This window comes from Centruroides sculpturatus, unplaced genomic scaffold (assembly GCF_000671375.1).
Source record: "Centruroides sculpturatus isolate CEXI.00-Female unplaced genomic scaffold, Cexi_2.0 scaffold636, whole genome shotgun sequence".
In the NCBI taxonomy this organism is placed as follows: domain Eukaryota; kingdom Metazoa; phylum Arthropoda; class Arachnida; order Scorpiones; family Buthidae; genus Centruroides; species Centruroides sculpturatus.
Genome location: NW_019384931.1, coordinates 226429 through 254218, shown reverse-complemented (window position 1 = coordinate 254218; position 27790 = coordinate 226429). Strand labels below are relative to the sequence as shown.

The 27790-nt window shown below is 31.0% G+C and overlaps 2 protein-coding genes and 1 long non-coding RNA gene across 3 annotated transcripts; 1 reads left to right on the top strand and 2 right to left on the bottom strand.

Moving 5' to 3' along the window:
• The first annotated feature begins 3601 nt into the window (after window positions 1–3601).
• On the top strand, window positions 3602–12372 carry LOC111632004 (DNA replication complex GINS protein PSF2-like). The gene is made up of 3 exons (XM_023376359.1): window positions 3602–3658; window positions 10753–11285; window positions 12077–12372. The coding sequence occupies exons 2-3, from the start codon at window positions 10761–10763 to the stop codon at window positions 12107–12109; spliced, it is 558 nt and encodes a 185-aa protein (XP_023232127.1). The 5' UTR covers window positions 3602–3658; window positions 10753–10760; the 3' UTR covers window positions 12110–12372.
• LOC111632005 lies at window positions 6291–6788 on the bottom strand. Its single transcript, XR_002757792.1, has 2 exons — window positions 6454–6788; window positions 6291–6377 (listed from the first exon to the last, which is right to left on the bottom strand). It is a non-coding gene; the product is annotated as an uncharacterized LOC111632005 (long non-coding RNA).
• A 5011-nt stretch (window positions 12373–17383) lies between the features above and the next one.
• LOC111632003 (TNF receptor-associated factor 4-like) lies at window positions 17384–18915 on the bottom strand. The gene is made up of 5 exons (XM_023376358.1): window positions 18821–18915; window positions 18583–18744; window positions 18339–18500; window positions 18108–18263; window positions 17384–18022 (listed from the first exon to the last, which is right to left on the bottom strand). The coding sequence occupies exons 1-5, from the start codon at window positions 18890–18892 to the stop codon at window positions 17408–17410; spliced, it is 1167 nt and encodes a 388-aa protein (XP_023232126.1). The 5' UTR covers window positions 18893–18915; the 3' UTR covers window positions 17384–17407.
• Between the last annotated feature and the right edge of the window lie 8875 nt (window positions 18916–27790).

Here is a 27790-nt window from a genome sequence, read left to right as displayed (position 1 = left end):
TGGATAGTTACGGCACTACTTGGAAGTTTCGTGTGTCAAAATTGCTCATCCTCCCGACTTTTAATGCCAATTTTCAGGTTTTCTATTAAACGAGCCTTATATCGTGAAATCACATTAATACACTTAATTTTCTTTTGCATCCTCTAAATTTTTTGTGCCCAGCGGGTCATATGTCGTGCAGTCCTGTAACATATTCTAAGCAATTTCGAGAAACCGTTCCGAAGTCGGAACAGTTCCAGCAGCAGAACTAGGCTTCTCATCTCTAGTTCTGAAGTCATCGCGTAGCACTCTAGTCGATAGAAAAACACGCCTAAACATCGTAAAAGTTATTGTTTAATGCCTGAACATACCGTATACAACAGATAGCAGCGCCAATTGATTTTTCCACGTGATTTGCCAACGCTTAAAAAGCGCCATTTGTCGGATAATTCTTAAACGGAAATAATTTTTAAAAATTATTTATTTTTATTAAAATAATAATAAAAGATATTTCAGCTATTAATTTATTAAAATTAATGTAAAATTTCGTCATTCAATTTTAAATCTAACAGTAAGTATGCTACGATTACGCGCCAAATTCGATTGCTTTGTTTACAGTGTTGAAGTGTTATGAGATAATCGAGATAATTGAATGACTATGTAATATGCTGCTTGTAAAGAATATTTATAAATTTATTTGATTATATTTCTCTCGAAGACTTGGAATTCTTTATTTTTAACAAATTAACCAAAGTTGAATGTCCTCAATTAAGAATAACACTTGTCATTTGTGAACTATCACGGTCTTTTTCTATTCAATACTTTGTTATATCACTTAGTAGTCAGTTATTGATATAAAAGGAGGCATCTTTATATTTTAGTAGGTAAGTTTCCTATATTTAAAACGTACAGACCAATGGGTTGTCCCTGAGCTGTTTTATCTTAACTTTATAATTTTGTATTCACAGCACATATTGATAATGTATTTATTAGCTTTATTTGATTAAATAAGAAAATTAAATATAAACCACTAATCATTCTAGGATATTATATTAGTGTAATATTAATGTGAAGATTTGCTTGTCATAGATTAATACTTGTGTTGGTAGAATTAAAGATTCAGAATGGCAAATGACTAATAAATCGTTATTTTTGTTTTGCCTATTATTCCTAGCTTTAGATTTCCTGCCTAATAATGCATAACCATAATGCAAATGCCAATAGCAATAGTTTCTATTATTGTAGTACAAAACAGTACAAATTGGTATGTTACATAAGAAAATAATTGCTCTTATTAAGGGAGTAATATATATATCATTACTCCCCTATGGAGTAAAACTAAAAGTTAGAAAAATACATTGTTGTTGCAATAATAAATTAATAAAAATCCATAAGTTAAGGTTTTGGCCTATCACACTGGGGACTTGTAACATATTTGGACAGCTAAAATCCCCAGATATTTTTTGGAAGTAGTCTTAGATACGTCAAACCCAGGGCCGGATCATCGCATAGACAAATGAGACAAATGTCTAGGGCCCGGTCAAACTGTATATTTTGAAAAGATTTGTAAATAAAGTAGTTTACTTTTCTGTTGGACAACTGTATATAATAAACAAATATATATTGCTTTTTATATGGTTATTATGAATTCTAAAATCTAAAGAAAATGTGTATTTATGTTCTTATGTGGGAGGGGGCCAAGTAAGAAGAAAATGTCTAGGGCCCCAAAGTGAGTTAATCCGGCCCTGGTCAAACCCATTACCTGACAACCCCATTGTGGACCTAGTCAAACTTATAATGGACTCAAAGAACTTGCTTAGTGTTCATAGGATAGAAAGAGTAAAAATAAATTATGAAGTTAAAAGATTTTTATTGTTTTCTCTATTGAATAATAAATACAACACTTCGTGAACTGATAAAAATAAAAAGAATAGAAATTAATGGTAATAAGTGCTTTTGATTTTTTATTTTCATTTTAGATGTTTTTGAATTGATGTAGAAGTGAAATTATCAGAAGCATGTTAAAATGAGATTAAAAATGAATTTTTACTTTATTCTCTAATCTATATTGAATTAATAGTATCCTACTAGTGAAGCTGCTGAAACGTAATTCAAACTGCTTTTCTTAGAATGAAAATTAAGAGAAGACACTGGATTAAGGTTTTCTTCAGTACAAATCTGTCTTCTCTAAGTTTGTTTTCTCGTGTTAATTTCCAATAGTAAGCATAAAAGTATTTTAATTTTTTAGAAAGTTTTTGTAGCAAGAAAAATTATTTGAATTTAACTTACAAGTATCTAAACTGATAATAAAATGTGAAGACATTTGTCAAAATTAATTGTAAATTTAAATAAAATTTTTAACAAGTACCTCTTAAGGAAACTAAATTCATTAATTCACAGAAAAAATGTTTTTAAAAATTTAAACAAAATAATAATAAAATATATACAATGGTATATTGCTAAAGATTTTATTTCATAATAGTAGTATCAAGCTTTGTAGATTATAATTGTAAATTATTTTTATTTGTAATTTAAGTCTCATGTTTGTTTTTCTAATATAATTTATCTAATGAGAAAATTGTCTTAAGAAATAGAATAAATAACTGCATTAATTGAAGCACAGAAGGAGAATAAATAAACAAATATTTTAAACAAATTCGTCATCTTTGGCTTAACAAAAGCAGTTTAGGCTGTATGGTAAACTTGCACTTAAGGCAAAACTGAATTTTGTTACCCTTGCTACCAGAACATTGCCAATAGAGAGCCCTTATAGTGTTGGCATTCTTATATGAATTATTTTTAAACAACTTTAAAGTCTGTTTATAGGACTTTATTGTATTAGGCTTATTATTTTTATTATTTCTTTATTTTTTCCTCCTTTCAAACATTTTTGACTGTTCTTTTGCTGCCTCTCTCATTTTGCCGTTTAGGTAGTTGCCTTGTTCACCCATCAGTGCTAGCCTTGAAACAAAATAGTTCAACTGCAGAATTGGCTTCATATTTTGCAGATCCTAGGACAAAATATTAGTGCAGAGCATTTTCAAATACAAGGGCTTAGCATTAACCAAGCACAGGAGCCTGTAAGAATGCACGGGTTTACATACCCACAAAGCTAGTTCTATTCAACTGAATAACATTAATGTGGATACAGAAAGATAACAAATAAACATCATATAAGTTTTCTAGATCTATTTCTCAGATCATTCTATAGAATAAATACCGTTGTTATCTCACTGTATCTACAGCAATACTGTTAGATTAAACTATTAAATTAGCTAAAAGTGTTTTCTTACTTTTCTTCTCTTCAATTAAAGCAGTTATATATATAATCATTATCTGTTTATGTAAAAATCTATTGACTCTATTTTTATTAATGTAGAAAAATAGGGCACTTAAACAGTCTTTAAAAAGTTTTCTGACTTCTTTATGTTATTTTAAGTATCTTGTCTTTTTGTGTTGATAAAAATCTGTTTTCTAAAATAACTTACTTTATATATATTTGTATATACTTAATATAATTTTATTTTAACTTAATTTCGTTTCTTGTCATTTTTTTCATTATAACATTTAAAATTTTTAATAATTATTAATATTTAATGAGCTCTTATATGTTTCTTTTTANGAAAATTAATAGTACTGCATGAGAAATAAAAGTGAATCCAAACAAAAAGAATATTTTGTGAGTGAATTTAGTCTTTTTATTTAAAAATAACGTGATTAATACACATAGGATGTTAACATTTTAAATAATATTTTTATGAATATTTATTTTATTTTTATATTTTTAAGAAAATGAAACAGCAATAACATTCATACTTCAGACTTCATGACAGATCATAACAAACCAAATACACATAAGATGAGGCATTTTCCAGAGAGCTTCCTTAATTCTGTTTTTTTCTATCTAGCCTTAAACCCACTTTTCAATACAACCCAAAATATGGATACATCAACAAAACAACACAATACACTTGACTTGCCTTAAAAACAAACACTGATAAAGGTTAAAGTTTAAGGACACCCATCCCTTTAAATGGATGTGATATCATGCAAACACATGATAGTTTGCATATCAGGGATGCATATAGTGATGAAATGTTTGGGTATTTTGAACCAAATTTGGCTCTTTTGGCACCAAAAAATATTTTCTTTTTTTTTCGAACAATCTTCAACAGAAAACATCACAGATTTCTTTTAGTTTTGTTTTGTTTAACTACTGATACACTGCTCTACACTTAAATGGCAAATACAGTCTCCTTCTCATTTTGAAAATCATTTAGTTCATTAATTTATTTAACTTTATTTAGTAACTTTATTAATTCAAAATATAATTTAGAGATTTCAATTGTCTATTAATCATAAATTATATGACCTTGACCTTGACCATGAAAATTGTTAATATGAATTTTCGATAAAGTGAACTAACTACTGTTTCCCTAGCAATTCATATTAACACAGTTTGACTATACTTATTTCATTTCATATACATGGAAGACATGTCTTCCATTCAGCTCTATGCATCCTTACATGCACAGCTTCCTTACATACAAATCACTATTAGAAGTTTCACATATTTACTCCACTGATATTTAAATGAAGTTTGGTGTAGACAAATTGCAGACTATTCAATATAGAAAAAGGAACTCTTAAGAAAGATGATTTTGTACATAGAAATGAAGACATCATTGAATTAATAGATGAGGACAAAGTCTACAAATATTCAAGTTTTCAACAGGCCAAACTCAATAGTAACAATACAGTTGAATGCAAAAAGCATATTTAAAGCAATCAGCACATATGTTGTCCCAGTATTCACATATTCATTTGGAGTTATGCTGTGTGCTGGACACACACAGAACTAGAGCAAGTCCAAAGAAAAACCTGAACATTAACAAAACCTAACAAACACCAATCTACATCGGTGCCATAGAAAGATTGATTCTTCCTTGTAATGAGGCCTCATAGATATTTAAAATCTGCACTACAAAAAAATACAGACACCACAACACCTTTTCTTCAAAAAAGAAATGTCACAATTACACAAAGTTTTAACTCTTGCAGACAAAAACAGTACATTATTAAATGTACACAATGCTGACTTGGACCTAACACAGACATCATGAAGTAATCATAGATACGAAAGGATTAGCATGGCATAGGCATTATAATAATCTTAGACAGTTATTATGTTGACGAACTGTGTCAAACTGCTTGCTGATTTGTGGATGTCTTTTTGGAGAGATAAAAGGTTTCATGTTTGTCATAAAAGACAAGGTGAAAATACAAAAAAAAATTAATAATAACTACAGAAAGTGCATTTTAAAAGACACAATTGTTACAGACAATACTTTTAGGAAATGACACACCATGCATGAAACTGTACAACACATTAATGTGCTTTTAACAAAAACTGACTACTTATGTCAACATAACCAAATAGCAAATATAATGCATTAAAAGCTTCATACAAACACAAACCATTACACTCCTGGCAACCATCAACCATACTATAAATATACAAAACAATCCATCACAACAAACCAAGCATCACATTTATTGACAAATAAAACAAAATTGCATCTAATATATATATATATATAGCAAAATACAGGCATTGAAAAAATTCATAAATAAAACTGAAAACTGCCCATGAAATAAAGCAACTATGGAGAATAGATAAGATACTCTGCCTGCAGTTCCTTTTTTGCACTGGATCATATCACATACAATACACAAAAGTCTAGAAATATTAGGGTTTCACAACAGCAAATACATGACATTACAGAAAACAGCCATGTTAAACACATCATATAGCCAGGAAATTGTTAAACACAGATACATTATTGAACAATATGTAAATAAAACAACAATTTTCTTGTAATTATATCTTGACCATGATCATGCATAGCACTAGGCACTAGTATAAGTCAAGTAGGATATTTCACCACTGCCATAGTAATATTATTGTTGGTGGTTGCAATAGTACTTTTTATTAAGGAGGAAATGACATACATGTTCGCCACAGATTTCCTGCATTGAAGGTCTAGCATTTTTTTTTTCCATACAGTTATGAGAGGAAACTTAAAATTTCTACCAGTGATTCCATATATTCAATATTTTGAGTATGAAAACATTTAATGCATATAATGTTTTCACGCTCAAAATATCAAATTATATGGAATGACATTATTACATGTATAGAATATAATCTTTCATCTTTCATGGTGAATTAAAGCTTGCTGGTTTTAAAGTTAAGGTTAATAGTTGTATGTGTGATTGTTGTGTACAGGCACAATGAAGTGACGTTTTTCTCAACACTGGGCTAGTTGAATCTTTTATTTAGTTAGAACGTTTTTTCCATACATCAACGTTTCGGGCATCAGCCCCTCTTCAGCTAACTAAATATATATAAAAATATTTAACAGGACACAAATAAAAACCAAAAAACTCACATAAATTCTTTGTAAACCATACCTCATTTCAGCATGGACACTGCACATACAGTAGAAATCAGACTACACTTAGGTTTTTTTAACATTTTCAATATCAATTTTTTATCACAATTTTAACTATACAGGTTAAAAACAAAACCTTTTCTACATTTTATCACATAAACAAGATAAACTCTGCAGATTTTAAAAAACTAAAACTTACAAATTTCAAAAGTCTTTTTTTGCCACCTCGTCGACTGATCCGACAATTTGCATATAGCACTATGTGCCGTAAGTTATACTAGTTAACAAATTAATCGACAAACATTTGAAAATCCCTAAGGAAATTACAAAAAAAATTTTTAATTTTTTTATACAATAAATCACTATTTCTCTTAAAGTTTACTCTGCATATTTTCTTATTATCTAATTTACATATGACGTTAATACAGAACATTGTTTCATTAAATAATTCTTTTTTACCATTCTATTATTATAAATTGTATTAATCTAGTACATTTCATTATAATATTTTTAACCAATTTTCATGAATTTTAACACTTAAGTTTTTATTTATACAGCCTTGGTTTTTGTTTCGTAATATTTCCACACTTTCTTTAAATTTTCTGTCATAAATCCGTTTTTCTTTATGTAAAATTTGTATATTAGATTGGTTTATATTACAATTATTGATTACACAATGATCATAAAAAGCGGAGTTCAGACGACTATATTTTAAATCGGATATGTGTTCTTTAACACGTGTTTTTAATGTTCTTTTTGTTTCTCCTATGTAAAAACTGTTATTCTTACAAGTACAGGGTATTTTATAGACAACATTTTTAATTTCATTTTTATCCTCTATATTATTTGTTGAACATTGTTTCTTATTTAATCTAGATATTAAATTTTTATAATTTGGTGCGAGCTGTATGTTATTTTTCCTAAGTTCTTTATTAATTTTTTCATATACATGTTTTATATATGGAAAGCTTAAGTATTTAATTTTCTTTTCTGCATCTTTTTTGGAAGGAAAAGGAACTTTATTATCTATGTTTTTTTGCCAATTGTTGATTAATCTTGTAGGATATCCATTCAAACTAAATTTCTTTTTTAGACTGTTTATATATTTCTGTTTTGTCTCTTGTTCACTGGTTCTACTAAGTATATTCGTATATTCCATATAAAAGATATTCTTTTTTATATGTAAAGGGATATTCGAACGGTAATTCAATGTCTTGTTGACTGAACATTGTTTTCTAAAAGGTTCAAGTATTAATTTTCTTTCTCTCCGTTTAATCATCACATCGAGGTATGCTATGCTGTTATCAGTTGTTTCTTTTTCTATAGTAAACTTGATTTCATTATGGATACCATTTATTAATTCTTCTATCTTGTCTGTTGTTATTTCAGCTTCATTATATACTATTAGTATGTCATCAACATACCTTCTATAGAAATTTATGCCTAAAATATTTTTTATTTTCATGTCAATTTCAATCATTATTAATTCCGCTAATTTCGGTCCTATAACTGACCCCATACTAATGCCATCTTCTTGCGTGTAATATTTATTATTTAATTCTAAATAGTTACTCTTATAGGCAAACTCAATCAAATCTATAATATAAGGTTCTACATTCATTTTGTTTAACTGATTGTTAATCAATTTCCATGTGATTGACGGATACATTTCAACAACATCAATACTAGCTAGCTTAGATGTATTATTTATCTGAACTTTTTTTAATTCTTGTAAAAATCCTTCCATATTTTTAATAGAATAAATTGAGTTTTCATAATCTTTAAGTTTTTCTTTTAAATATTTCTCTAAGTTATACAGTACAGTAAATTTGAAGTCAACAATTGGTCGTACCTTTTCATTTTGTTTATGAGTTTTTAGTTGAATGTTTAGTCTAGGGGTTCTTTCGTTATCTTCAGATAGTATAAATATCTTTTCGTTTTTTGTAACCTCTTTTTGTTTGTGTAGTATATTAATTCGTTTTTTTAATTCTTCATATATTATTTTTCTTGGATTTATCGGTAGTTCTCTGAAATTTTTCTTATTTATGATTTCTAATTTTTTCATTATTATCCAGTCTTTAGTTACAACTACAATTTGTTTTGACTTATCTGCTTTTATTATATTAAGGTTGTTGTCATTTAAGTACTTGTACAATTTTTCTATTTCAGCATTGTATTTGTAATAGTTTTTATCTCTGATTATTGTTCTATCCTTTTGTCTTATAATATGATGTTTTATGATATTACTTAAATTGGTTTTCATTATCTCAGAGTCTACTTCAGTCAATCCTGCACAAGTTTTATCTAAGGTCGGTATTATATCTATTGTTCTCCAATTATTAGGACCATTGAAGTCTAATCCTTTTTGCATGATTTCCAGAATATCTTCAGGGATCGTGTATTTTGTTTTATTTAACACAAGGGACTGTGTATGTGTGATGTTTTCAGCTTATTTTATAAGCCCAACTTCAAAATACAAATTTCTGAAATTTTAAATTGGAATGCTGAACATATATGATGTCATTTACAAATTTTTAACCAATGGACTGTTAAGTTTCATGAATAAGAACGTTAGAAACACTTGAAATATATAAAGCCATGTTAAAGGGTATTTATATTAACCATGAAGATTTTGAATCCTTATCTACTGTATGGTGGTCATTTTTTGATAACCCAAAAATAATGAGGTCAATATATACATAGTATACACACATAATATATACACAATGGCTAACTTATGAAATTTGTTTATTCTTGTTCATATTTTATTCTATTTGTATATTTGTATTCTGTACAATATATTTTGAAATATGATTCTCTGTACTTGATGTTAAAAAATGGACATGAAACTTGGTTAAAAATTTGTAAATAATGTCATAATGTGTTGAGCATTCAAATTTAGAATATTGAAATTTATATTTCAATTCTCAGCCTGAAGCAAGCTTATAAAATGTTTATTTACTAAATGTTTATTTACTAAATGAATTCTTTGCTGGAAAAGTGTGATTAGTTTGGTTTGTAAGTTTATCTCAATTCCAGCTTTGTCAATGTGTTTTAAAAAATTGTAATTTATAATAAATATCAGAAAATTTAATCATGGTGCCTGAAAATATGTTTATAACAAGATATTGGATGAATTTGTTTTGTCATTCCACATTATTTTAAAACAAATCAATTAAATAATTGCCATTAAAAGTAAACTACGTTGTACATTTGTCTAAATACTCGTACAATTTATGGGAGGGATCTAAGCTTGAACCTGCTCAATTCTACATAATTTCATAAATATAAGAAAACAGACATCTTGCTTGTCAAAAAGTTAGAAATAGTATATTCTTTACTTTTTTGATGATATAATTATAAAATTAATGAGTAGTATTGTTTCTGTTATTTAAAAATCTTCACATTTACTTTGGTATAAAAATCAAATATAATCAAATTGAAATTATTTACTGTATTTTTTTCTTTCAAGTTGACTGATGGTATTTACATTTAATAAAGTATAAAAATACAGAAGATACAAAGTCTTCAGCAATACACAATTTTCATCTACAGAGACAACCCTTTTATGGAGGTTATACCTCTGCAATAATGCAAATTGATTAAATAGTCCTCTGGTGACATTGCCATTACTAAAAAAACAAATAGGTCCATGGAAAGGTCATTTCTGTAGATTGTATGTCACTCGTGATTATGAAGCCAAATATCTGAAGACTTTATCTTCTGTATTTTTATATTTTATGAAATTATTTAAATTTAAATTGTATAATTTATGTAATTTTTCATAATTTCTTGTAGCTAGTTTAGATTGACTTGTCATCTCTATTTTGAATGTTTAGTTTCTAGCTATTTGAATAGTTACAAGAACATATTGAACATGTTACACCATGCAAACTCATTTTATGAATGATTTCATTGAATGAATTCTTACTACCTGATACCCTCAATATACATTCATACTGTTATTCAGATAACTAGATGCTAAACACCCTGGACTTTGTCGTAGATTGGGACTCTAACGGCACGATTGAAGCCATTGTGCCCATTTTATGTATTCTTTGTGTGCCATATCACTTATTACCAAACAAACTAAATATCTTTTTGATATAAGTAATATAATTTTATTTTAACTTAATTTCGTTTCTTGTCATTTTTTTCATTATAACATTTAAAATTTTTAATAATTATTAATATTTAATGAGCTCTTATATGTTTCTTTTTATGTCTAAAGTTGTTTGTGTGCTAGAAAATAATTAAATAACTAGAATTTCTATATTAAAATGATCTTACTTAACTCATAGAAATGACCATATTTCAGAATGTTTTATGATGGATCCATCAGTTATAGAATTCATAGCTGAAAAAGAATATGTGACAATTGTTCCAAATTTTTCACATGGTAAAATTTATCTAATATCTGGAGATATTGGACCATTTACACCTAGTATTCCAGTAAAGATACCTCTTTGGATTGCTCTCAACCTTAAACAAAGATTAAAATGCCGACTAATACCACCCGAATGGATGGATATTGAAAAATTAGAAAATAAAAAACAAGAGGAAATAGAATCAAGATACTTTACACCTATGCCGTCTAAACATTTTCGTGAAATTGCACAGTTGTTATTAGATGTTGCCAGTAACGATATACCTAATGCAGATGAGATACAGACATTAGTGAAAGATATCTGGGACATTCGATTAGCAAAATTACGAAGTTCCATTGATGCTTTCATTAAGAGTGAAGAGACACATGCTCAACTGAATTATCTCACTACAATGGAAATCAATACAGTTCGTCCTTTATTAACGTTAGCACTAAATCATCTTTGTCAGTTAAAATCTGTTCCAGTAAGTAAATATTTAAATTATATATGCTTATTACTATATCTATCATTTTACATCTTAATTAAACTATCGAGTAACAACACAGTACAGAATATCATATTACAATAAATAAAAGTATAACATGAAAACATTAAACAAATGCTGAAAATATAGCTATAATGATTCTTGCTAATCTGGCCATTCATTGCACAGAGAAGTGCCAGATTACTGAGTGTATATAAGCATAAAGGCAATGATGAATGACATGACCTGCTGCTCTTCAGTACTGATTTTTTTTTTTTTTTTGAATGAATGGGCAATGATATAGGATGTGTGAAAACAGAAGGGCATAGGAAATCACACTTGGGAGATATGCTTGATAATTGAGAGGCCAGATTATCAAGAGTATACTGTATTTAGACAAAGATAATAGAGGAGACAGTCTATTGTTTGTGTATAGTGCTCATGTAGTGCTATAGATAGCTAATCTTATATTTTCTAAGATGTCTGGGAAAATTCATGCATCTAAAAGAACTTTTTCCCTGTTACGTTGATTAGTTTAGTACTGATTAAATTTTTATTAGAAATTTTTAAAGTCAATTCCAAAAATCTTTCTACAAACATAAAGAACAAAATTCATTTTTGACATTTAATTGCATTATATAAATATAAATTAAAACTGACATTAATTAATTGTAATAACATTAATGTTATTACAAATAAAGAAAATTATATATATTAACAGAAATTGTAGTATTCCCAAAGATTAATATTATATTATAGAATTTATAATATCTTTTCTCCTTTTCTTGCAGATTTCTGAAGAAGAAATGGAAAGTCAAGATTAATTATTAATTTTAAAATATTAAATAATAAAAATAATTTTTGGCATTTTAATAAGAATTGGCCAAATTTATTGAAAGAAAACTGAAAATTAAAGATGTAAGTGTAAACATTTAATGTATTTATTGCCTTAGAAGTTTGTAATGCATAACAGAACAGTTTTCTTAGCCATTATCTAAGCATATATTTTATTAAGAAAATGTAAACAATTGCTTTTCCATAATAATAAAGACTGCATTTGCATCCATTAAAACTGATTATTTTTAATTTCCATGAAATGAATTATATAAAAGAAAATTTGTTTATATATATATATAAGAGAAATTGATAAGATTCAATCAAAACATACTTTGAAATGTCCTAACAGCAATTCAACTAATTTGAAATTGTCTGTTATGCATTTGCAATCAGTTTTATGTATCATTAATAGAGTATAGAAAAACAATTCTGATTTAATATCAAGAGACAATTGAATTTTTTTAGGGCAGTCAAAAGAATTGTTGATACTTTTATTAAATTAATTAAAAACCTACTAATGTGAGGTGGGAATAAGGACATATCACACCAGTGATAATAAGCACAAACACCCAGGTATCAATGTAATACATTTAATAAAACGAGAAGGGGTGTACATTGTTAATTTAACAATTAACATGAAATAACCAAAATGCATTTTGGACTATCAGAATAGTCCCTCTTCAGTTGGTATACATATATAAAAGAGGTGAGATACTTAAAATTATACAAGACAAAGGAACCGTTATAAAGGTATGATCATTGAGCAATAAATGGGTGTAGAGGAGACAGGCTTAAGGTGGCTTCATTATGTTACATGGTAGCTTGACATAAGGGTTACTATTATGTCCTTATTCCCACCTCACATTAGAAGGTTTTTAATTAATTTAATTAAACCAAGGGCAAAAAGCAATTTCTTTATATGGTACTTTTATGTTTAAACATATTCTTACTTTGTTTATATTTACAATAGATTGAATCACATCTCATTCTGTTCATAGTTATGCAGAAGCTTAGCATGGATTTATAATGTTTTAACATCATGTTCCAATATTGAATAAAACAGTAGTTTTTTTTAACAGTTTTAATATTTTAATCAATTAAACATAGATAGTAAACATTACACAATGCTTCAATGAAAAAAGTATTTTCATTGAATCTTTTTAATTCTTTACTATCTATCAATGACAAAAGCATACTTTAATTGTTTACTATTTATTAGGAGTACTCATAGTATTCTTATTTAGTATCTGAGAGTATACATCCTTTATGTCCTTCTGTAGCTGTGTGTTATCATTAATTTAATTGCATCATGTTACATAGAAAGTTGCATTCAAGATTTTTAAAGGATTTATGCCAGACCAAAGAAACTCTGCAAAAATGGGCCTAAATTACCAAAAACAGAGTAAGGACGTATCCTAATCGCTTGTGTACAAGCGATTAGGATACGTCCTTACTCTGTTTTTGGTAATACTGCTGATGAGGAGTATGTTTACCCAAAACACGTATATGTATATGTGTACAGAAAAAATGTTAATCTGATCAATAACTTCAGGTAAGTGATGGGTTTCTGTCTGGCCCTCCTGGCTACAGATCTACAGGATGAGGCCCATTTTTGCAGAGTTTCTTTGTGTATGTATATATGCACAGAAAAAATTACTACTACAGGTGAATTTTAATAAAAGTTTTATTTTTCTGATCTAACTGTCAGTTTTGTATCAATTATTAAACACCAGTGTAACGTCCTACTAATAAGCTATGTCTGAGTAGACAGTTAAAGATTAAATTATAATTATTAATTTTAATAAGAGATGGTGCCTAATGCCTCACTCTAGTGCCAAATTCATTTCTTATCTATAATCATTTATCCAAAATTTAGCCCAATCATTTATGGCAGTTGTAGGTGTATTTGTACAGTATAGTAGTCAACAAGACATCATTTGTAACATTTAACTCTCTCTAAGGGATATCTACAGAAATGATGCTGCTGATGGAGTTAGTCACTTGCCAGAGATATGAAAACAGATCAAGGCAAGGGATTATATGGAAACAGAAATGACATAAGAAATCAATTTATATATAATATAGCACTACTGCCAGTAATTTTTGGATGCTTCTTAGGTATACTCCTCTTAGATTTATAATGTGATTAAAGTCAGAAAATATTTAATATATAAACACTTTTTAAAATGGATTTACTCCATCTTTAGATTACAAACAAAAATCAACATTGAACAGATTGAAATACAAAATCAAGTAACATTCTTAAACAGAATAAATACAACAAATTAAATAGAATAAATATAAATGTTTTTTATTTCTATTAAAATTAATTTAGTTTTAATTTACTTTATTTGTTTATTTTGTGTTGAGATTTGTCCTGTATTTAAATTTAATCTGTTTAGGATATGATGTTTATTTCTATTTATATTGGTGCATATAATTAAAAAATAATATTGACAAAGTCAAAGGATAAAAGAAAAAGAGGAAGGCAAAGATTGACATGGATAGACTCTGTGGATTAAGATTTTGCTATATTGAAAGAAAAAACTGAGGAATAATATAAAGAACTAAGAAGCCCAGAGGTTAGGAAGGCTAAACCCACCCTTGTCTGTTGAGTCAATGATGAAAGTCAAGCTCAGTTTGCCCATCATGAATGATAGAGACAAACACTTGCCATCTTTAATACTTGTCCTTTGTTTATACTTTATTTACCACCTCATTTAGTAGAATTTATTTAGGAGAAACTTGTGTTTCCAGATGTTCATATATGTAATCTGTAAATTTCTTACACCTTCAGTTTTACAAAATATAAAAGACTAATTTGTATTGTGTACATATTATGTAGATTTACATTTTCAACTAATTTTCGTTTATTAATTTTTGTAATTTAATAACTGTCATTCATATTTTCAGTGACAATTGTGCATCATTTGCATTTCACTCAATACAACTGCCAGTGAATATAATTCAAGACAGTTATATTTTAATAAAACAAAAACTTAGCATTTATTACAGTAAACATGTTTAAATAAATTACAAGTACATAATTATATATATGTATTACTTCGGATTATATACATTAATTAACGTCAAAATGTACAAAATTTGTCATTTTTATGTCAGATATCAAGTTAAACACTAACTTAGGTAACATTAACAATCAGCATTTTGTCATACTCATGTGTTTTAATTAATTAATTCAAAAAAAAGAGACATTACTATATTAACATGCCCATCCAAAAGAAAATCTAAAATATTTCTTGTTCATTAAAACATTCAAACTTGAATATCTAAATCTAGTTTGAGAACAGAAATCAGTGTTTTCTTCTCCAGGTTGCTTTGGTGCAACTTCTGAAATCTTCAGAAAAAATGGCCATAATTGAAAGTTTATTTGATCATCTTGATTATTTTAAATAGATAAAAAATTATATTTTCTTAGGGATATCAATTGAAGCCTTTGAAGCTTCAAACCTTCAAAAATTTTGGCATTTTTAGGCTTTAAGCTTAGGGAAAATGACCCAGAGTTATGAAGATTTTAACTAATAATTAATACTTTAACTATTCAAACAATAAATAAAGTAAATTTCAAAGCCAAAGAAATAAAACTGGCAGTATTGGCACCCAAACGCAGTGAAAATATATAAAAACTTTACTCAAAACCATCAAAACTACATCAATTGATAGCGAAGGGTTTTTTCATTTTATGGTAACATTTTAACATTTGTAAAGAATTAGTTGTCTTCTTGTATTTTAAAACTTTTGTATACTTAAAACTTTATTTCAAAGAAAGTCCTAAATGTGTTTAATAATCAAAGATTTAAAATTCTAAATTGGATTTGAATAAAGCTCGTTTCTAAAATTTCTGGTCTGTATTTAAGAATTCTCAATTCTCATCTAATCAATTCATAATAGATTGAATTCATTCATTTCTAGTAACAATAGATTAGACTACTGTGGTAAAAATGTTGGCATTAACACTTTGAAGATTTGATATCCCTATATTTGATACACAATTCATATACAGTATTTGAAATTTGTTAGAAAAATCTGAATAGGAATCTGTTTTATACTTAAACAGTTTTAATATCTTCCAGAGTTTATTTAGTTAGAATTATATTTTTGGAATGAGTTCAGAAAGTGAAAATAGAAAAGAAAGCTAGGAGATTTAAGCTATAGAAAAGGGAACAAAGCAGAAAGATAGAAGAGGTTTCAGGAGGATTCTGTTAACATTCTGAACGATAAAAGTGACATTAGTTCAATATCTATTAATATATCGATTATATTTAACAAATTTACAGATAAAACTTAATCTGTTAACTAAATCGAAAATTCCGCTTTAATTTCAGTTCGACGAACTTCTTAGTGGCCATTGGAAGCGAGTAAATGATTTTCTTGAAAAGGAATAATTCATATCATAAAGCAAAAAGTCGGGTCGCATGTCCGTTTGTCGTGCATGAAAGTTTATGATCTCAAACAATAAAAGTGTTCGCGATTTATTCGTTTTTACTTTTCTGGCTTTTATATAACAGAGAAGAAGTATAACGATCGTCAAAAAATGACCCCTCCCCCGATTTCTACATTTTCGGACTCGGAACGTTGAAACGTCGAGAAATGCAAAAAAAAATTATGGGGTAATTTATGTATGTATGTTGGTGTGTGGGAGCACGATTTTGTTCGCCGCCTTTGAAGCTTAATACTCCTGTGTTTTTTGTAGAAAATTTCTGGAATTTAGCCGAGAGGTTTGTTTATTAGGTGGACTGATGCTATTAAATTTTGATGATTAAAGGTCGAGGGAGTGGAGAGATAAATGGGGTCGTGTTTATCTCTAATAGAGGTGCCTTAGTCACCAGTTATGTGAGTAACAATACAAATATGTTGAGTATCGTGTAACGAACTCGTTCAGTAAATAGTCTCAATGAATGAGTTATAACCACGTGATGATCTCAGTACGTTCGTGTTGTTACTCGCAAAACTAGACTAGACATATGGGGTCGGACAGCAGTTACAATTTTTTATAAAATTCATCCCTACCCTCAAAATTAAGCTCTTTGTCGTTTTATATTTCCCTGCAACCTTTGGTTGCAGGGAAAGTTAAGCAACTCTTTGCTGGATTTTTTCCATTTAAGATCAGAAAGTCTTCCAAATAGAATTCTTTACAAATTAATTTATTAATTTATCTTTATGTATAATTACAAACCGTGATGTGGTATTAACAAAGTTATAAATACAAAATATATTAGTTTTGTATAATGAAACGTGACTAGATATCATTATGTTAAAATTATTTAAACTGCGAACACTTTGAGGTCTTCCACTTTGATTTTCAAGAAAAGAGCGTCATTTCTGATGTAAGATTTCTGAAATAAAAGATCGTGAGAAACGAATCTAGGAAAACCGTATCCCAATTCGTCGGGATCTCCACTGGGTTTCTGGAAATTCTTCCAAGAAGGATCGGGAATAAAGCTCTCGCATACGTTTCGAGCCATCTGAGGATCGTCGGGTTGATCATAGAGAGTGAAAGTAATGGGCAGAGAAAATGGCCACGGCAGAATTGCATCGTATTCTCCAGGTATCAGCTTTATGTAGATGGACAGGTGAGTGTCGAGTCCTGTTCCGTTGCCGTTTGGAAACAACGTGACCATCAGTTTGTATCCGTATTGACTAGTATAAAATGAACTGCTGCACAATTCGTAATCCTCCGTCAGTTTGGCAGCTTTAAGTTTCTTAGAATAATTTGTAATCTTCCATACTAAAGTGCCCGTTGTGTTAACGTGAAGATCGTGAAGAACCGCGCAGAGTTTGGTAATCTGATATTGTTGCTTAGTTAATGCAGCACACATCAGCTTTAAGTGACGTTTTGTATCTTCTTCCACGTGTTTATCTAAAGAAGTCTGAGAACCCTGATTGAAAAAACGCAAATAGATTTATGTTGAGCGAATGGAATATATACACAGATATTCATTAGTATGCCGTGGTTATAATTACCTTAAAACTGCAACCAACGTCTCTGTAGGCGCACTCTATGGTAAGTGCATCGCATTGTTGATTCAGATGAGTTTCCATATCTTGTCTGCAAATATTTGTTTCACCACACTGATTGGGACATGCTAAAGGGTAGAGTGGACATTTGGACTTGTGATTCTAAAAATATTATTTCTATGTTAGATCCATGTCAAATAGCTTGATTCAAACACAGGAAAAAATAGAGTTACATACCTTAAGGGTATCAAAGACGAACATTTTTTGACAATAACGACACGGAACTAATCTCTTAACACATTCGTTACTTTGGTGATATTTCAAAAATTGTCTCTGAACAATAGATCCACATTTATTTTCGCAATAAATAGATTCCACTTGGCAGACCGCGGTGTGATTCTAGAAAAAATATGCGCTTATTTAATCTCTATATCTATAAAATAGTAATTCGGTAGTTAAAAATAAAGAAGATAAACATTACCTCTAAATCCTCAGCGGAGAAGTATTCGTTACAATAATCGCAGTATTTAATCCTTTTAGGACAAGTATAAGTTAAATGATCCTCCATGAGAACGCGAGGGATGGAAGCAGGACATAATTTTGGACACGGGATAGCGTCGTACTTGCAAGTATTTAGATGTCCCTACGGAGATAATTTTATTAAAAACATAATACATAGATAATATATTTTAATTTAAATCGAGAAACTAGTAACTTACCTGCAATTTCCTCAACTCGTCAGACCACTTGCAACCGTCCTTATAATGAATGCAGTACACTACAGATCCCATTTTAGTGTGCGATAACGTGTTGCTTCTCGTGTCTTTAGTAGGAATGACTCGAAAAGAGCGGGAAGACGATTATGAAGGGCAGGTTTGGTGACGTCATTCGCTAACATCTGCCGAGCGAGGAAGGTCTGGCTGGCACACTTCTGGCACGTGTCGGGCGTACAGCTGACTTGCAGCAACACTCACCACCTGTGGAGTTGCTGGACGACCTCCCCGTGCAGCTACTTTGTTCTTTTTTGTGTTTTTCTTCTTGCATAAATAAAGACAATGAGTTCCGCATCACCTGGCGCCCACGTTACCCGTGTATAACGCTATTTTACAGAGCTTCGGTGTGTGCACCTACGAGACATATTGATGTTGGTCTTAACGTATTTTGCCGTGGAATCATTAAAATAATTATCGTTTTACTCGAATTAATTTATGTTATAAGAAAGGGATGGAATCCAGCAGTAAACATCTGTTTCTAAAAACATCTGCGACTGAAGTATATAATGAGGAGACCAGTTTTTTCGATCCCCTGATTTATGTCTTATTTTCTAAATTTCAATATAAAAAGTGGTATGCATTCAATTTAGTGTTCTTAAGCTGAGAATATTCACAAGGAAACTCATTTAACTTTATAATTAAATTCTTTTACTTTTACATTAAAAAAATTGAATTTTCTAAGTCAAAACACTTCCTTATCAAACCATTCCGAAAGCACCAAATTGTGTCACTAAAAGCTTATTCTTTCGGAGGAGAGAGGAATGTTTATCAGTATTTTCTAAAAGACTTTTTTAAGAAATAAAATAAATAGAAAGCAAATCCATTTCGACCCTTTTACAGTTCGAAGTTTTCTTACTTTAGTCAATTTCTACGATTTCGAATTCTGAAAAATGGAAAAATTATTCGCAGAATGGAAATTTTTTTAATTACAAAAATCCAAAAAATTGTTTAATTTAATTCGTAACAATTGCTACAAATGTTAATTATTTCTATGTAGTGAGTCGGTAGCGAGGAGGGAAGTCTACTGCTTATTCGATAATAAAAGGCGAGAGGATGTCGGTGTGAAGTCATTCATCTCGTCCAGATGTCTGTCCACGTGTTTAGTTCGTTACAATTGAGCTTTGTATTCCTCCTCGAGTCTGTAGAACACTCGAAATGTCGCGTGAAGGCTTAAAATCGACGTTTAATATTAAATTTGTGATGATGAATTACAAAATTTTAACTGAATTAACGTTTAAACGAGTATAAAATGTCTTTGAATCGTATTTTAGAATTATTTTACATTTATCTGATATTTTAAATAGTATTTACGAATTAAGGAAAGATTCGGTTTTATTGCAATGCATTCATTAATTGGTGACCTCCTTATCATTACAACGAGAAGAATCGTTATAATAGAGTGAGAAATTGTATTAGAAGAGAGTTAAGATGCAATTCTAAAAATAAGCCTCTTCCTCAAGATGCTATTTTTAGAATGGCATTTTAACTATTTTTCATAAATGGATTATTTCGTGCACATTACGAATATTATTTACTGTTTGTACGGTGTTATATCCTTTCCGAAACTCATAAAGAATGTGCCCAATATGCTTGTTTTATTCAAACAAAACGTGAAATAAAAATGTTAAAATACCTTTCTAAACAAAGAATACAATCTCACATTAACAATAAAGTGTTAAATTTTACAACTGTTATAATTAAATCACACATCGTTGTTAAGTAACGACAGCTGTTAAAAATACGCTCAACCCAATAGAAGGAAATTATAATTTAACACTGTAAGTTGGAAATGTGCAGTTTACAAAGCAGACAAAAAATGCCTCCCTCGCTTCATAATAAAATTGTCGAGAGAATTATTTCCGTTAAAACAACACAACACTACTGGAAGAAAAGATTGCAAATTCCTTTCCTTAAATATAATAGAAAATTATGACTGGATACGAAATTCATTTTCGGTTTGTAACAGAATCACGTTATTTCAATTCAAAAATTTTTTTCTGAAAGGAGTTAGATATGACCGGCACGACTCTATTAATAGCTGGAAAAATATGATGTACAGCGGCAAGACACTACTAATTTGAGGTGGAAAGCATATACAGTGGGTGATCGGTTAATGAACAGATCGGATAACGAACACTTTCGCGAAGATTTTTATGTTCGGATAACGAACACCCCACAGAACAAACACAAGAAGAAGCGATGTAAAATAATGAATACCGATTGGTCTTCGGGCAACAATTCGAAACTTTTCGGAGTGTGGGAGACGTCGACATCGACGCTCAAGACGGTATATACCGATCGGATATTATTCCTCCGAACTTTGAAACTCTCCCTTGTAATTCCAGCTTTTTATTTTTTTGACAAAACAATTCTTTTATGTATTCGCGAGACTGTCGAGTAGGCACTCGTTAAGTTTTGCGTGTTTTTCTTTCCGAAAGGTGAGAGTATAATAACGAAGGTAGAGAGTGGGCGGAAGATGCCTAATGTTGCTGGGCAGTATGGCGTGAATACAGTAGGCCGCAGTTCAATCTTATTTAAGAAAAATACTGTATAATCAAGAAGACTCGAGCAGCTAAAGGAGTAACAAAAATCACATCTGAGAAATAAAGAAAATCGAAGAGTTCATAATGGAACCTGAAACGGATCTGACGACAGGAGAACGCCAAGAACTCTTGAACGAAGAACACCAAGAAACTCGGCGATATATGTTTTCTTCTGTAAAAGAGGATTAATGCCGATATCTGCTATTAAAGATCTTTTGAAGAAGTGGGAGGATGCCAGAACAACAGTCATCCAAATGGCTTGGGATCTCTACAATTACAATGCTATTAATTACTTCCAAAAAATCCTGAAGAAGAGAGAAAAGCAATCGACATTGGACAGATTCTTTAACCCTTTCAAACGGAAAAAACATGACCAATAAAAATGCAAGACCGTGTATATATGTATTTTTATTATTACATATAGGCCTCAATAAACGTAGTAAGAAAGTATATATTTTTTTTGTTTTTGGGGGTCTCCGGAACGAATTAATTAAATTCCCATTAAAACCTATGGTAAATCGATAATCGGTTAACGAACAATTCGGATAGCGAACGAAGTCTTGGAACGGATTATGTTCGTTAACCGATTACCCACTGTACTTTAAATAAATTAAAAATTGCAGCCCGGCATTGTGACGATGTCACAATAGATAACTGCTCGTTAATTAATACTTAAATCTCTAAAAATCACAGATAGGAAAGCAGAATTGCCCTGGTATCACAAATACTTTAACCATACACATTTCGGAATTAAAATTAATTAAGAATTTTTCAAAAACCATTCTCTTTGACACTCGTTTATTCGTCTAGCTTTGATAGCTATATATAGAGAGAGAGAAAAAAAATCCAACAACGAGTTGCCTAACTTTTCCGGCAATCTTTGGTTGCGCCATCTCTTATCAAATTTTATTAAAAATACTTTTTATATTTTTAACTTGTAAAATGGAAAAAAGCTTAATTTGAGGGTAGGAATGGGTTTTATATTAAAAAAAATCTAAATGCTAATAGAGAGGTTACGGCCGAAGTTTACGTGAACGTCGAACGTTGAGCGCCGCCATCTTGTAAGTCTAGAAGTTTGACAAAGGCGTTTGGAACGTCGAGCATGATTCCAATGACGTTCCAAACGCATTTGTCAAACTTCTAGACTTACAAGATGGTGGCGCTCAACGTTCGACGTTCACGTTTTAGAGATGAAAACTTCGGCCGCAACGTCTCTATAATAACGAATAAAATCGTCATTAAGTTTTACCCTACTAGAGATACACACGATCCCATTTAACTCCCCACCCCTCGACTTTTAATCACCAAAATTTAATAGCATCAATCCCCTAATAAACGAACTTCCCTGTAAAATTTCAGAAATTTTGGACATAAAGCATAGGAGTTATTAATAGTGTTGCAACGAATAGTATATTCGGCCTCAGGCCAAATACCGAATATTCGGCCGAACTATTTGGCTCGATTAACGCACGTACGAAAATTGGCGCGCAAACCGCATTATGGCAAACACCCTGCTCTCTATTGGCTCACTGTCACTACGCTTCGCCAATCGCGTTAATTCTTGACAGTTCAGACAAGAGCGTCATGGCAGTATGTGATAAGTGATGATATCAAATGTGGATAACAATGAAATGACCTACACGTGTAAATAACGGAAGAAGAGCAGAGAAGTGAAAATCTGAAAATAAATATGAAACTGAGTTGATATCATAATCGACTTGTTCGAGGCAGTTATTGGCGCGAAATTTGCGGCCATGAATGCCAAACAATTGTTGTCATAGACTTCGGAAAGTTAAATGCTTGTAATGAAAGTCACTTAGCGTGCACGGGCGAAAGCCTGGGGTCGTTCGGGCTACCAAGCTGTTACGAATCTGTGAAATCATAACAGTGACTTATACTGACTCCCTATTTGTCTCTTTTCTCCGTTATCACCAGGCTGAGTCACGTAATTGTAAAATGGGAAATCTACGACGGAAAAGTGACGAATCGAAAGTATCGTGAGCGCGTATTATGATGTATGCATAGGCATACGTGGACTAGAGCAATAGAGGAAAGAGAAAGTGAAGAGCAAAGACGAGCGCTTAAAAAGAAGGATAGGCAGGATCAGATCTTCAGATGTGCGACGATTCTCGAACGAATAGGTGTAGTGTGTTGATCTTTGTAATTATAAATTGTGAATACATGTGACTAATATTATTTTCTTTTTTATTTTGTGCATGTTATCAATTATAAATAAATATAAACAAAGAACATTAACCCGATAGCATTAAATCTAAATACCAAAATGATTAATTTACTGTGCTTTTGTTATTTCTTACTCCTATTTTTAGTTATTCGGTATTCGGCCGAATAGCGAAAAATAGGCCGAATACCGAATAGTAACCGAATATTCGTTACATCACTAGTTATTAAGCTTCAAAGAAGGCGAACAATATCTTGCCCCCACACACATTCGTACATACAAGAAAAAACCCCGAATTTTTTTTCTTTTGCGTTTCTCGTCGTTTCAAGGTGTCCTGAGTCAATAATGTAAAAATCTTGGGCGATCATTTTTTGCCCGATCGCCACACTTTCTCTCTGTTTCGTATAACAGTCAAGAAAGTAAAAGTAACAATAAAAATATATTTTAAAATAGGTTTTGTATTTTAGATTAATTAATTTGGTATATTTTAAGTCAATTTTTAAAACATATATGGTGATAGAATTGCGAAAGGAAAGTACAATCAGGACTGCCTAGAAGCGGCATTTTCTGCTGCCCGAGAGCCAGTGCTAATTTTAATGCCCTTTCGTGATTCTGTCCGGATGAAAAAAAGATGCCAGGAAATCGATGGTTAATCTGCATTTAGTTTCATAGAAATAGAATGGTTCGATTTACGTCATTTTCCAAGAATCGATCAGGTGATAAAAGTGAGGATCTATTGTATATGCATTTGAAGTCTTCAAATTTGTTTAAAAACACAATAATTAATCAAACCAACAGTCAAATTCTTACCGGGTTAAATAAAGGCTAATTAATTATTTAAAAAAACTGTTTCCTCCCTGCGGGTAGTAGTAGGGCATCTTTTTTTAGCAAGCCCCTTATGGGTTATGCCATGCTTATAATGGGACGTGCGGCCAGGCGATGAGTGATGGGATCACCTCGGAAAAATTCCCATAACGGATCCTCCAGAGCAGTAGGCTCACCTCAATCGCTCGTCCATTCGACCAAAATTACTTAATGAGATATTAAGCAATTTTGGCTAAAGATAGGCGGTTAAGCGACCATCTCTTTTAATTTCGAACATTCTGAAGAAAAGATCGGTCAGGAGCGGGACTCGAACACAATTATGCAAATGAATGTATAAAAAATTTAGATACTAAACTAAATATAAAAATCATACAATATTTTAAGTTTGTACGCAAATGGTTAAAAGGTTAAAATGCAAATGAACACCACCAAAGAATATTCCGAATAATTGCTATAGGTGGGACAAAACGGATTAGTCTGATCAAGAAATTTGGCCAAGATGTTAGCATCGAATCAAAATAGCTAAGAGATTCAAATCCGATCTTTTTATGATTGAAAATTCCTCTACCTAAAGTTTTGCAAAAAGTGAAAGTAAAATATTTCTAAAATATTATTTTGTTTACAAGAAGAGGTCTTATATCCATTGATAAATAAATTATGTAGCCAGACTTAATTATTCAATTACTACAAAATTTGGCATATATGGCTGCCTCAGAAATGTATGTAAATGATTACGGTCGTGGTCCGATTGCAGGCCAGATAATGTTATCACAATGCTTTAAAATTGCTACCCCAGCAGTGGCGTGCCGTCATTGGAAGCGGTGGATGCGCCGCTCCCCTGTATTTTCTAAAAAATAAACACACATTAATTTTAATTATACGAAAATAATCGCGCAATATTTTATTACAACCGCGTTACGTATCTTATTACAAATTTCTATACTACACGTGAGATCGCTATCGTATATTCGAATATTAGTGGAGGAGTGGAAGCGCCGTATCATCGACATCCAAAAAGCCTAATTCGCGTACGCGCTTTACGGAGCACCGACCTCACCCGGCGGAAGTCTAGGACCTGGGGTGGATGCTACGCGTATACCGCATCCGATTCTATCTGGGACCGGTTCCTGAAAGTTGAGAATGCGATAGCCTTTCTCATCTCGTAAGCTACGCTCGAGAGAGTGCTCGAAACTATAGATCCAGTCATAAGAGAGATCCCACAATCCCACGCGCGCGAGAAAATACAAGATGGCTGCGGAACACGTGTCGGGCTATCAACAGCGAAATAAGAAAGATATTGTATTTCGAGAGACGATGACATCTGTCTATTATTATAATAATACCTAACGATAAAATAAATGATTTAGAAAAGTTTTTCTTGTTTAACTGCTTTCCCTATGACTTTTTCTGATTAAAAAAAAGCCAATTTTTATGTTTATAAAATATTTTGAATGAAAAATATTAAAATATGTACAAAATAAACCATTTTGAACACTCTTTTTTATTATTTAAAAAAAAAATATAGTTCTGGCATAAACAATGTTAAATTTTAACTGACTTAATTTTGCGAACACATCTTTTTTATTTATATGGGTATCTTAAGGTCTGTTTTTGCGCTAATCTTGCTAATGCACCATTTGAGCGAAAAAAAAAACTTGTTAAGGAAAAATTTTCTGTTAGCGAACTCTTTGTTAAATATTTCGAATATCACCACTGCGAGTGACTAAAGGATAAAAGCAAAGACCAGAGAAACGGTCCTGGTAGGTGCATGCACGCTGGCTACCAAATCCCGAGAGTGCCGATGCCGGTCAATGTCAAATACCACTTTTGTCTCATCACTATTATACCTCAAAGGACGCGACAGGGTTGTTGTACATTTTAAACGTTTCTCACCATAGCTGTAAAAATCTAAATATTTTAAACTAATAGATTTTATGTTTTCTAACTAATTCGTTTAGGATCAGAGTCCACGGAAATTTCCAAAATTTACAACTTTTCGGTCACTCTCGTTGAACTGGAAAAATATTTGTCTTTATCACATTAATAATACGAAGAAATCAGTCTCCACTGTACTCGGCTGGAGATGGTTCGGTTAAGCCAGTGTTTCTCAACCTAATCGTCGCCCCCTTCAACATAGTATCGCCCTCTTCAATAAAACCGTTACCTATTATCGCCCCTTCACTTCAAAATTCCGATGCCAAGGACCAAGACTAACGCCAAATTCTTACTGCATTGAATAGACTAGTGACTAGTATAATGTTATTTGTTTAATTATTGTACGATATAACGAATAAAATATCTACTTATTCTTAATATAATGTTTTACTATATCGCCCAGAAAATTGTTTATCGCCCCCAAAATATAAATTGTTACTAATCGCCCCTCAACATGGAAAATCGCCCACATGGGAGCGATATCGCCCCCGTTGAGAAACATTGGGTTAAGCTTTTGTTTAAGTGAAATTTCGGCTCTTTCATCAGGGTTTTGTTTGTCCTCAATTCCCTAATCGCTTAATTATGTAACTACTTCTTAAGTAGAAGTAAGTCGAAACCAGTTACTTCTCCAGAGCGATGAGCTGACACCGCTCGGCCACCCGCCGTCGTGTTATAGTAAACATACCGAATATCAGTCCGTCATAATAATTATGTAACTTTGAAATATGTAAAAAATTTAAATGTTTGGTTAAACAAAGAATATATTTAATTTCACATTATCACATTAAATTTCATTAATATTCTATAATAAACTTTTTCACTTTTTTTTTTATATTGGCAACATGCTTTTGCTTGTGACGTTAATGTGCTTTTTTCTTCAATATCTTAATGTATTAAGTAATTTGCATGAATAAATGAGGTGTTTGATCGATTTTTTATTGGCATTAAAGTTATTGTGATAATTCGCTGAAGGGAATTTTTTTGTATTTAATTCGACGAAATTCTTTATAAAGTTCATACCGGTAAGAAAATCGAAACTGAAACGATGGTATGTATATTAAGCAAACTTTTAACTGTTGATAATTAATATAATTTAGAAATTTATGTTATTAATTCCTATATCTAAACTTTATACAGTCGAATTGGTTAATGTTCAGGGTCGTAGACTGTCATGGCGGCTCTTCCTGTTTTAGCCTCGAAACCGGACCGCTTTGGAGACGACGTGTCACGTGACGACGCGAGCGAACGGCGGCGGCTGCTGCGCTGCGGCAGCGCTGGCGGCTCACCGCTGATTCCAGCAAACGAAAGGAAACAGTGGGGACGCACGTTCTAACATAACCTAACCTATTCTAATAATATAATTGGTAATAATTATGATAATTTATCAGAATAGGTTAGGTTAGGTTAGAACGTGCGTCCCCACTGTTTCCT

What these genes read in the sequence shown, in the direction of transcription:
- LOC111632004 (XM_023376359.1), top strand. Translation starts at nt 10,761, where the DNA reads ATGATGGATCCATCAGTTATAGAATTCATAGCTGAAAAAGAATATGTG. An exon ending in GTCAGTTAAAATCTGTTCCA is followed by an intron (nt 11,286 to 12,076) that starts GTAAGTAAATAT and finishes CTTTTCTTGCAG; the next exon opens with ATTTCTGAAGAAGAAATGGA.
- LOC111632003 (XM_023376358.1), bottom strand. Translation starts at nt 18,892, where the DNA reads ATGGGATCTGTAGTGTACTGCATTCATTATAAGGACGGTTGCAAGTGG. An exon ending in TCTCCGCTGAGGATTTAGAG is followed by an intron (nt 18,501 to 18,582) that starts GTAATGTTTATC and finishes TATTTTTTCTAG; the next exon opens with AATCACACCGCGGTCTGCCA. An exon ending in ACGTTGGTTGCAGTTTTAAG is followed by an intron (nt 18,023 to 18,107) that starts GTAATTATAACC and finishes TTTTTCAATCAG; the next exon opens with GGTTCTCAGACTTCTTTAGA.